Source organism: Palaemon carinicauda, chromosome 2, assembly GCF_036898095.1.
Source record: "Palaemon carinicauda isolate YSFRI2023 chromosome 2, ASM3689809v2, whole genome shotgun sequence".
Classification (NCBI taxonomy): Eukaryota; Metazoa; Arthropoda; class Malacostraca; order Decapoda; family Palaemonidae; genus Palaemon; species Palaemon carinicauda.
Genome location: NC_090726.1, coordinates 202,141,177 through 202,153,437, shown reverse-complemented (window position 1 = coordinate 202,153,437; position 12,261 = coordinate 202,141,177). Strand labels below are relative to the sequence as shown.

At 39.1% G+C, this 12,261-nt stretch overlaps 1 protein-coding gene across 1 annotated transcript; it reads right to left on the bottom strand.

Moving 5' to 3' along the window:
- Positions 1-8,759: 8,759 nt before the first annotated feature.
- Positions 8,760-10,891, bottom strand: Tcs5 (TP53 regulating kinase). The gene is made up of 2 exons (XM_068353589.1): positions 10,838-10,891; positions 8,760-9,485 (listed from the first exon to the last, which is right to left on the bottom strand). Exon 2 carries the CDS (start codon positions 9,482-9,484, stop codon positions 8,813-8,815), a length of 672 nt encoding a protein of 223 aa, XP_068209690.1. The 5' UTR covers position 9,485; positions 10,838-10,891; the 3' UTR covers positions 8,760-8,812.
- Between the last annotated feature and the right edge of the window lie 1,370 nt (positions 10,892-12,261).

Genomic DNA, 12,261 nt, shown 5'->3' with positions numbered 1-12,261 from the left:
CTGTTCTTTAGATGGAGGGAGGACTAGTCCTTTTGAGGGAGGGAGAACTTATTCTTTTGATGGGGGGAAGAACCTGTTCTTTTGATGGAGCGTTCAATATTAAACAAGTTAGCAATGTTGTTGGTGAAATTAAATGGTCTTAAACTTTTAAATAGGTCTTGTAGTTTCAAGCTATCTTCAGAAATCTTACATATGCAGTTAGATGTTGATCTGTTATGGGGACTTGAGTTGGAAACTATACAGTAATACGAAAAGATTAATTGCAGTAAAGAACTAAATTTTTTGTTAGACTATTAAAGAAAAAAATGCTCTATAACCCCTCAATTCATCATTGCAAGATAGTCATATCACTGAAAACCCATTGTGTTGACTGCGGCCAAGACCATTATGCACACAAAAATAAAATGCTCGTGTTGCATATAAAAATCAGGACTAAATGCTACAAGAGGCTAGGAAGGAATGTCAAAAGCATAACTAAAGCTGTAAAAATAGGCTTTAGTGATCAAAAAAGAAATTGCAACTTAACAAAAAGGAGCAAAGCTAGTAAGAGGGCAAAGTGAACAAATAATTCAAAATGAAAAATTTTTTAGGTCGGGCGTGTGGAGGAAATCATTCAAAAGTACTGTACAAAATACCCTAATGTAACCCCTCTTGTCGGCGCAGTATTGTGTAGGAGTTACATGAGGGTGTTTGCTTTTTTTATATACGTATGTACTACTTTACCCCAAATCTAGCTTCATTTTGTCAAACCCACTTTTATTTCATGGTGTAACTGCAGGGTCTTGCCCAAGTCCACCTGAGGGCTGAATTACTGCACTGGTCCCCTGCACAAAGTAATACGGCCCAAATTTATACCTCGCAGTTCAGGTAATAAGAAATTATATGACTGACCAACCATTATTATTATTATTATTACTAGCTAAGCTACAACCCTAGTTGGAAAAGCAAGATGCTATAAGCCCAAGGGCTCCAACAAGGAAAAATAGCCCAGTGAGGAAAGGAAATAAATAAATGGGAAGAAATTACAATATATTCTAAAAACAGTAACAGCATCAAAACAGATATGTCCTATATAAACTATTGACAAGGTCAAAACAGATATGTCATATATAAACAATAAAAAGACTCATGTCAGCCTGGTCAACATAAAAACATTTGCTCCAACTTTGAACTTTTGAAGTTCTACTGATTCAACTACCCGATTAGGAAGATCATTCCACAACTTGGTAACAGTTGGAATAAAACTTTTAGAATACTGTGTAGTATTGAGCCTCATGATGGAGAAGGCCTGGCTATTAGAATTAACTGCCTGCCTAGTATTACGAACAGGATAGAATTGTCCAGGAAGATCTGAATGTAAAGGATGGTCAGAATTATGAAAAATCTTATGCAACATGAATTATGAACTAAAGAAGGTTCTAAGCTTCCCTATCCGTCCACTTTGCTCTAAAACATTCCTGACATTGAAAATTTACTATTTTTTTTTAATAAAGATCATCCGTTGTCACCATCTGTTAATAGCAGTTGCTGTTTGAGGAATACAAAGCATAGTGCAGCAAAAGATCTTCAACTTACGAACGTAATAGATTCCAAGAAGCTATTTGTGAATCTATTTGTAAGTCAAATTTTGTTGCATTTCGCTCTAGAGTAAGCCTAACCTGAATCCCAGGCCTATGGTCTCCCAACTGCAAATGTCAATAAATAGTTGGGTTTAGAAATAAATATCTTATTACACACGTAATTTTGCTTACTGTATTAAATGAGATATTGTTTTATCACAATATTTCTTTATCTTGTTATTTTCAGTTGGATTTGTTTTTGTATCCAAATGATTTATAAGTTGGGGACCTTTTGTAGTTCCTAGTAATAAAATAACCATAAACAGGTTAGACTTTGGTCCTTGGTAACATTTTTCGTTTTTACCATCATTTTCTTATAGAGGAGACAAATGAAAGATGACAGGTACTTCGTAGAAGGGGAAATGATCGAAAGCTCTTGAAGGAAAACCAAAAATGACACTAAGGGTGATCAGAATTAGAGATTCAGAAAAAATAATGTATACTACATCAGCTTGCAAGACCAACAGAAAACCATACTGTGGCAGCCCATGGAATGGGTATACAGGCAAAGGGCATAATTACATTCACAGTGGTCATTCATTCCACCTTTATGAAACTTTTTCTCAGTGCGCTAATCTCGGAAACTTCACGTACATGGAGAAGTCAATACAGCCATTTATAAATAGGGCTGCAGTGACATGTAGGCCTACTGTATATGAGAAGACCACAAGGGACGTGACCTAGAATCCATTAAATACAAAAAAAAAATTTGCCTAATTTCCGTGCTAGGTAAATAGTCTTTCCTATTATCATTATTATTACTTGCTAAGCTACAACCCTAGTTGTAAAAGCAGAATACTATAACCCCAAGGGCTCCAACAGGGAAAATAGCCCAGTGAGGAAAGTTAAAATAAAATTTGAGAACAGTAACATTAAAATATATATCTCATATATAAACTATGAAAAAACAAAATAAGATAGAGTAGTGCCCAATTGTACCCTCAAGTAAGAGTACAATAACCCAAGAAAGAGGAAGACCATGGTACAGAGGCTATGGCACTATCCAAGACTAGAGAACAAAGGTTTGATTTTGGAGTTTCCTTCTCCTAGAAGAGCTGCTTATCATAGCTAAAGAGTCTCTTCTACCCTTACCAAGAGGAAAGTGGCCACTAAACAATTACAGTGCAGTAACCCCTTGAGTCAAGAAGAATTATTTGGTAATTTCAGTGTTGTCAGGTGTATGAGGACAGGAGAATCTGTAAAGAATAGGCCAGACTATTCGGTGTGTTTGTAGGCAAAGGTAAAATGGAACCGTAACCTGAGAAAAAGATCCAATCCTACATAACATACAAACCGTGGTCCTTTAATTATGGAGATTGTATCAATGCAAGCTGGAATGAGTCATTAAAGTTGGATAACGAGCAATTATCCAGGTGGTGAGAGTGCGGGGAGCCTGACCCTTTTCCAATCAGAGGGCCCTTACTTCTGTTTTGTTTGGCCGCTATCTTGTTTGGATGTAGAATCAGCTCCTTTTAAACATTCATTTTCTTTCTTTTTTTCAGGAGGTAAATGTTTGTTGTTGATTGTCTTATAAAGCCAGAAAGAAACAGTGTGCTAGGATCTGTCCTTATTCCCTTACTGTAGGAGGAATCATAGTGTCCTCCCAGAGTAGGGAGGCAAGTCATTGATCCCTGCTAGTCACATCTTGCAGGGAAAATGTGAATGGCAGGACTCTAGGTCCTGAAACAAACTTCTGAACAGAATAACCTAGGGCACAGGCAAAGTCATGCAGTTTCTTACTATGTCAGGACTGGGGTAGCCGAGGGTCAAAGCCAGAAAGAAACAGTGTGCTAGGATCTGTCCTTATTCCCTTACTGTAGGAGGAATCATAGTGTCCTCCCAGAGTAGGGAGGCAAGTCATTGATCCCTGCTAGTCACATCTTGCAGGGAAAATGTGAATGGCAGGACTCTAGGTCCTGAAACAAACTTCTGAACAGAATGACCTAGGGCACAGGCAAAGTCATGCAGTTTCTTACTATGTCAGGACTGGGGTAGCCGAGGGTCAAAGCCTTATCAGCCGTCCATTCCTCTGATCAAGAGGGGATTGCTTGAGAGGCCTGCAAATTCATGAAGCATTTCTTACAACTCGAGCTTCTCATGTTTTTGGTAAAATGGAACCGTAACCTGAGAAAAAGATCCAATCCTACATAACATACAAACCGTGGTCCTTTAATTATGGAGATTGTATCAATGCAAGCTGGAATGAGTCATTAAAGTTGGATAACGAGCAATTATCCAGGTGGTGAGAGTGCGGGGAGCCTGACCCTTTTCCAATCAGAGGGCCCTTACTTCTGTTTTGTTTGGCCGCTATCTTGTTTGGATGTAGAATCAGCTCCTTTTAAACATTCATTTTCTTTCTTTTTTTCAGGAGGTAAATGTTGTTGATTGTCTTATAAAGCCAGAAAGAAACAGTGTGCTAGGATCTGTCCTTATTCCCTTACTGTAGGAGGAATCATAGTGTCCTCCCAGAGTAGGGAGGCAAGTCATTGATCCCTGCTAGTCACATCTTGCAGGGAAAATGTGAATGGCAGGACTCTAGGTCCTGAAACAAACTTCTGAACAGAATGACCTAGGGCACAGGCAAAGTCATGCAGTTTCTTACTATGTCAGGACTGGGGTAGCCGAGGGTCAAAGCCTTATCAGCCGTCCATTCCTCTGATCAAGAGGGGATTGCTTGAGAGGCCTGCAAATTCATGAAGCATTTCTTACAACTCGAGCTTCTCATGTTTTTGCTGACAATTGAAAATTTGGTTCGAGGGCCAAGCAGTATTCTTCAATGCAAATATTGTGGAGCTTCCCTGAAGATGAAAGAAGCAACTGGTCTGGATACTATTCGGCCACCTGGGAGAAATCGGAGCCATACTGAACATCCGTCTTCAACCAACTGTTGAGTGATCCATGAATCTAGAAAAAGGGCAGAAAGGAGTACTGTATGTGGAATTCCCAAGGATGTTTTAAGGAGTTCTTAGAATGTTGCTGACAGACTGGAATGCGGAGCAAAAACAAATTTCTGTCCAATTGAGTGACAAGTTGGTCAGCCGATGTTGAAAACCAGAAGCAGCATTCCTCACGCAATGATGTAGGGATCACAATTGGTCCTACATAGAATTACTGTCGACTGAGCGTGTTTATACAATCTTCCTGCCCGGCTGACTGTTGCAAATAGCCCTACCTTGTCGACTTACCATGTGTGCTTGTTTGGCAAGTCTGTGAAACGAGCCCATTTGTTGACATAAGTCACAAGTGGAAGCATGTCGGCTCTCTGTACCGAGTACTTTACCAATCCTATTTGCAAAGTAGTCACATTGCATGAGTTAACGGTCAGTTGAAAAACAAGTGTCTTTCTTCCATGAACCAGTTCCCTGAGGAATTATTTACCCCAGGTGTGCCCCATTCTTCTTGGATTCATGTGAATGGCAGGACCCCCTGGAGATGGGGTTATAATGGAGTCCTGGAGAGGAAATAGTGAACCATGAAGCTCCATTATCCTGTGTTTCCTATTCCATTGAAACCAGATGGTAAGTAATTCGCTGGCTGCTTACCAGTGATGTTTACAAATCTTGTATAGAATGGCTCCTCAATGATGAGGGAAGGTTAAAAAGACGTTACCGTCCACATTAGTTCTTGGTCGTGTGGGAGCAACTATACTACTTTCCTCTATTTGCAGAAATGAATGTTCCATGTGTTACCAGCATAATTCGGTCTTCTATTTCTGCCTAACCATGTGGTTGAGTTACTGATTGAAATAGATTCTTGTACTGTGGCAAAAGGAGATCAACTTCCTTGTTCCTGAAGTATTGCCTCTCGGAGGGAGACCTAACAAGCAGATTGTTGAGAAAACTTAAGTGATAAGAGTCAGTCGTGATGACACTAGAAAGGAGAGTATAAATGCTCAAGGCAAAAGGCAGTCTGAGCTCTGGTTTGAACTGAAAACCAAAGCCCACAGAATGGTACTCTGACAAACCTTTAGATTTACGGCACATATCCTTCATTTTCACTGTGTAGAGGAAGTACACTTCCTGATGTCAGACCATACAGTACTTGTCGCCTTTGTTTGAATGGGAAGAATGTCAGTCACTAGGCTTCAGTTGACTTCTTCACCAGAAGAATTGACTGTAAAGGTCAGGAGGACTTCAAGTGCGCCTGATTGGGACTGTCGAGTTCTGGGTTGAGATGTATATGACTGCACCAAGCCAAAGATTAAGTAATCCATTGCCAGACTGATCCTGAGAGCATCTAACATGGTAGAAGATTCTGGGCCTGAGAAAGATGACCCCCATGCCTGAGTCTTACATATGGGCCCTGTTTTCAGTGCTGCAATTGCTGAATCAATGAACTGTGGTGATGGAGTCACAGAAGCATTAAGGAATGTACCAAACCAGGAGAGGGATGATGGCTTGGTCTTGTGAGAGACTTTGCTCTGGTAGTAGGAACATGAGCTCCTTTACATAGTACCAAACCCCTTCCCTTGTGTTGAGTCCAGGTAGTTCTTTTCCTCCTGGGAAGAGTAACATCATGCATTGCTTCTCAAGGCAAGTTTACATGGTCGAATGCGGTTCGACAGACAAGTGTTTGAAGTGATGTTCGAACGTGTGAACACGGTATTTGGTTGCCGAACGGTTCAAAGAAAATTTATTCTCGCCTGACTTTTTAGGGCGGGGTTTCTTGTCCACAAAACTTATGCATTTGTGGCTCACTCCACCTCTTTGAACCATTTGACAACCAGGTTCGACGAACTGTTCGACCGTGTAAACCTCGCTTTACTCTCTCGAGGGGAGAGACGTCAAACATAAGTGGAAAGAATGGGGTGGCGCTGGTTCTTCATAACGGTAGTGTGTTTGTTCTCAGGGATGATTATGTTCCCATAAATTATCCAACTACTGTAACTCTCAAATGAGATGAGTGTGTATTAGGATTCCTTCCTTGTGAGGAACAATATCCTGCAGTATCTCCCTCAAAGGGAGAAAAACTGTAGGAGTGTCACTCATAAGGGACTACTATTGGGGTTTTCCTGGGCATCATCCTACTATACCTTCGAAGAATCCAAAGATACTTTAAAGTTGTGTGAACGTAACAGGCCAATCAAATACCTGCCCTTGGTTAGGGAGGATCCTTGCTGACAACCAAGCAGGCATGATGTGACATCTTAGTGACGAGATCGGATTTGAGAAGTTACCTTTTTCAACCTTAACTCACGACCTAGTTGGAACATTTTGGCGTGGTAAAATTCAGTCATGGATGAGTTTCTGAGTGTAGGAAGATCTAGGTCAGTGAGCAGTATCAGCTCTTAAGATGATCTCGGGTGATGGCGTTACTGAACTGATACGGGAACGAGTTCCTGTATCTCATTCCGAAAAACTTTCTACAGGGGTTGCGTTTTTGGTACATCACTGCTCCTCCCATATAACCATGCAGAGGAAGCAGTTAAAGTCTTGAAAGACTTCCAGATCGATCATTCTGTGTTTTGGTGACCTCTTCCTCCTCTTTGGGGCAATATGAGCGCTGGGAAGGAGTAGGTAACAGAAACAGGTGAACTAGTTCTAGGCAACTTGAGGGTAATGATCACCTGAAAAACGAGCATACGTTCTGATGGTGCAAACCCTGATCTTGAGGTTACCTATTATGTAATTCCAGATAGCTTGAATTCAGATTTCTGCTGTCAATGACGTGGTTCCTGATTGTGTGCGATCCCCGTGGGCAACGATGATCCTAGAGAACAAATGAGAAAACTTTTTTTTCTACAGTGAACATCATCGGAATGTTTGTGTGCTAATAAGTACATGAACCCATGCATCACGTTCTGCTCGGAGCTAGGAATGATCTTGGTACGTACCACTTCTCCCTCTCATATACTATAAGAGACATACAGCTATGTTGATCGGACATCTCAGACGACGTCTTCTTCTTCGGGTGAAGAACACAAGCCGCACTCGGTCAAGGGGACTTTATTCAGCATGAGACTGAACACAAATGCAAAAGCAATGCATACCAATATTTTTTCCCACAAGTGACAACTCTAAGTACTTCCCTCTCTCTCCAGTAAGCAAGAGAGATCATTCCGGAAGAAAAAAAGAAGAGCTGAGCCTTTATCCTACTGACAGTGCACTTCCTCTTCTCATGAGAAACAACACATGCTGTTGATGGGAAAGATTACAAGGTGAAAATGTACTAATGTTTGTTCATGAAAGGACAATTCTCGCCATGCACCACATTTGTATCTCCTGGAAGCAAGAGAGATTGTCCACTATGAGGGAAGAAGGGCAAGGCCTTTTATCCCTACAGGTAGTACACATGCGGGATACAATGAGTGCGTGTCTGTGTCAATGGAAGACATAAAAGTCCCGCAGGAGCGGCACTCAGGTCCAGGGCAGGTCTGGCTGACAAAACCAAGAAGAGAGCACACACACACACTGAAAAAAGAAAAAGTAAACAAAAGATTAGTAATGGTGACACAATAATGGTGAGGGGGAAGAGCGGTAACATCCGTTCTTCACCCGAGCCAAAAGCAAAGTGGTTTCTCAATCCAGGTGTTAGGGAGAGGGGTAATTACTACCCCCACCCCCGTTAATTAACGGGTGGGTGGTTAACCCTTTCTAAAACTCTAATGGCTCGTCTTTCAGCATCGCCGAAAGTAATACCCCTATAAATAGTGTTGGTTTGTATTGAGTGATAGAACAAAATAATATTACAATGATCCAACCGGCTACATGATGATTAAAGTATTTATTTTCTGGAACAATGTAGGTTTTTCTAGGTTGCTTTGGTACTAAGAAGGTCTCTCCAGGCCTAATGCTGACCTGAAGAAACTGAATAACATTGTGTTAAAAAAGGATGAATAAATATGATCATAATCTCTTTCAAACATTAAACACAATACATAATCATCACATAAAAAATAATAATGGTAGTCTAACCAAGCTATTAATACAGATCAGGCTGTAGCAGTACTGCCCCGCCTCACTTCAACAAATGTGTGAATGGTTATAATGACACTTGATGAACACCAACCACATCTGTATATTACACAATAAATTTTTTTTTTTTTCTAAAACTCTTTCCTTTAATAATATTAATATACAGCACCTCAAAGGCAATTTTTCCTTCAAACCTGGGATGGACTCTGATAAAAAAAATATTAAAAATTGAGAAAATTTATTTGAAAACATACATTGAGCCACTGCCTACAGTTACCACTATCCAAAACACAATTTCTTTCTGCCTCGCATCCTCACTTCATCCAAGCGATTAATAACTTCTTCCGATCCTTTACCACCTGTAGTTTTATATACAGACAAAATATGTTTGACAAACAATTCCGTGTTTGGATGAGTGCTTAAAATTGCTCGTTCCAGAACGTACAAATCCACGGCTTTATCCTCTGGACGCTCGTTAACCGAGCTCAGTCCAAAATCAATAAGTATAACATCTGATGTATCATATGGAGGAACTAATAACATATTTGACGTTGTTAAATCCCCATGAATAACGCTATTGCCATGCAATTTTGCTAGAATTTTTCCGATTTTCTCAGCTAAATTCATAAAAACTGGACTGTCCATTGACTGCTGCTTCTTAACAGCATCATAAATATAATTTCTGATAGTCTTTGAGTCAGTAATTTCTTCCAACACAATCTCATTTGTTGTAAAATCTACATCATATACAGCCGGAGTTTTTATCCCAAGGCTTCGGCACCTTAGTAAAGCCCGAGCTTCGGCCTTCATGCGCTCGCGGGTGATCTGAGCATCTAGATCTGGATGACGGTATTTTTTTGGAAACCTCTGCTTAACGATGACTTTTCGTCCGAGCCACGGAGTGGTGAAGACTCGTCCTTCAGCCCCTTGAGTTAGAAGCTCCCGACTCATCCTGGAAAGTTAAAAGTAGTTACGTATTGAATAGAAAAACTTCCTGATGTAATTGTGTAACATATACAGTAATATGTGCATCAAATGTAAGAACATATTTCAGATATACATCACCCAGCACTGTACATATAACGGTAATATACCATTGCCTCGTATTGTACAGTATTTTGTAACTTTATCCAGTACATTACAAAATTACCATTTTTTTCTGTCACATGACTTTCTCTTGGCCACCCTGTTCCCTCCAGAGCTTCTATAAAAGTTCCACCCCTTTTAATACCAGCTCCTCCCATAACTATGTCACATATATAAAATAATTCTTCTTTGATTCGTAAATAAGAAATAGGTCTGTATTAATGGCATCCCAAGAAAGTAGCCATTTCCCTTAAGAGGATTCCTCAAATATCCAGTTTTAGGACTGAAGCCTTAGTTTTAAGATAAGCCAAAGATAAGTCCTAGGTTAGGTTACGTGGGAAATCTTATACTAGGTGGCGTTCTCATGTTTGTTTGCCTTTTAACCCCAAACGTGCTACGCATCGATTTTATCGCCGCATTATGAGCGGTCAAATAAATATTTACCATTTATCCTAGGGGATTCACTGCTGGATCTGCCGTGGACTAGACTGATATTCTTAATCCCCCAAGATAACATACTTATTTGCATTGGTGATAATGTATGCGTTAAAACATGTAAAGATGAATTATGATGGTTTTATTATTGTTACGGACAAGAAAAGCTTTCCTACTAAGAACCGGCTATTTCATAGAGAAACAAGACAGTTTTCTTCACAAATGTCACTTATTTTCACCGCTAATAAATACTTTGTGAAAAATATATATATATATATATCGCGGGGTGTATGTATGATAGCGGCCACCTGTATGAATGATAACGGCTAACTTAGAATACAGCAGTAGAAGAGGGGTCGCAGGGGGGGGGGGGGGGGGCATTAGGCCCGTTAGGTAAATAGGTAAGGACATGGCTTGTAGGTTAGGTTAGGGGGTGGGGGAAATTAGGTTAGTTGATGTCAATTTCTAATCCAAATGGGAGGAACTGGCCGCTGATATACAGAGAGAGAGAGAGAGAGAGAGAGAGAGAGAGAGAGAGAGAGAGAGAGAGAGAGAGAGAGAGAGAGAGAGAGAGAGAGAGAGAGAGTATCCGTCAATAATGGGAGACCCCAGTGGGAACCCGGGGTTTTGGGTGGAGAAAACATACTGGGATAACGGTATATAATGGTAATACAAACCTTTTCTTCTCTATACACGATTTACGTGGACACATAATAAATATATTTCTTAAGAATCTTATTTATTCATTACAATATACACATAATTTACTAATATATATCTTACCTAATTAGATTTTCCTTTGGTCACTACCAAAACAATACTACTACAATACTACAATACGACATTTGTTAACAGAAACGAGACAGTCTTTGTAACGGCACCTCTTGTAATCTAGCCATGTATTTTAGATTTTAACTTATCTTTCCTTTAAATGATTTTGTCTATTTTTATAGATCATGTATAAAATTTCCCACTTCTTTTCTATATTTCTATCACTAAATAGTATTGATCCTTATATTTAACAAAATCGAGACATGGTCCTTACAACGGTGCCTCTAGTAATCTAGCGATATATTTTAGATTTCAACTTGTCTTTCTGTTAGATTATTTTGTCTATTTATATACATCAGGTATAAAATTTCTGACTTTTTTCTATATTTCCTTCATTAAATAACAATGATTCTATTATTTTCTTTAAGTCTTCTTCGTTGCAATTAAAAATCATAAAGGTAAAAACCAAACAATCATATTGAAAATTTTAGACTATTGGATACCTTATACTTACAGTATAGATAATGTAATAAACCCTCTCGTGTATTAAGATTTTAGGGAGAGCTAAGATTTTAGGCCAAAATTTTCTTATATCTAATACCGTTCATTTTATTTCGCTTTATATATTAAATAACCGATAATTATAGATAACGTACAGGACCGTTGGTGAGATTTGCTTCCAAACAATTCATTTTATTCGTATCTCTAAAAAGTTATTGTGTTGTTTATTTTGATTTTGCTTGTTTGTGTCCAATAAGATTTTTTTTAAAACTTATATTTAGTGCACTAATTAATTAATATCATTATATTTTATTTCAGTAACACAAGGGTTTTATTTTGACATCTAGTTACTGTTTGAACCGCGTTTTTTCTTCAGAAAATGTCAGCATCTTTTGCCTATATTTTTTCTACCCCTTTAAATGACAAATCGAGATGTATTTTTGGGACACTTAAAGGTGTCCGTGAGGTAACGTTGCATTCATATTGATTCACCCTTTAGCAACTGAAAAAATTATAAACCTTCTATGCAGCAATACTCCAATACCATTTTTTTTTTCACATCAGCCTGTCCGTGATGTATCATACACATATAAGATTTGTATGAAATCTCAAACAGACTGGAATGGGATTTTGAGTGACCTTTTGGGCTTAAATTGGCCACAAATGTACAGTAGTGTTTTGCCACTTGCCCCTTTGAATGAGAATCCAGTCAATATAATTGACAGGTGCATATCCCTTGTCCTGTGCTAAGGTACCGAGTGAAGGACAAATCATGGTTCGATGATGATTGCAGACGTGCTTATTTGGAGAAGAAGGAGGCCTATCATCTTTGGAAGGGCAACAGATCAGATTTGACTTGGAATAACTATACTCAGCTTAGAGCTTTTGCTTAGAGTGTTTATGCTTCAACTGAAAATGAATACAATTTAACCATA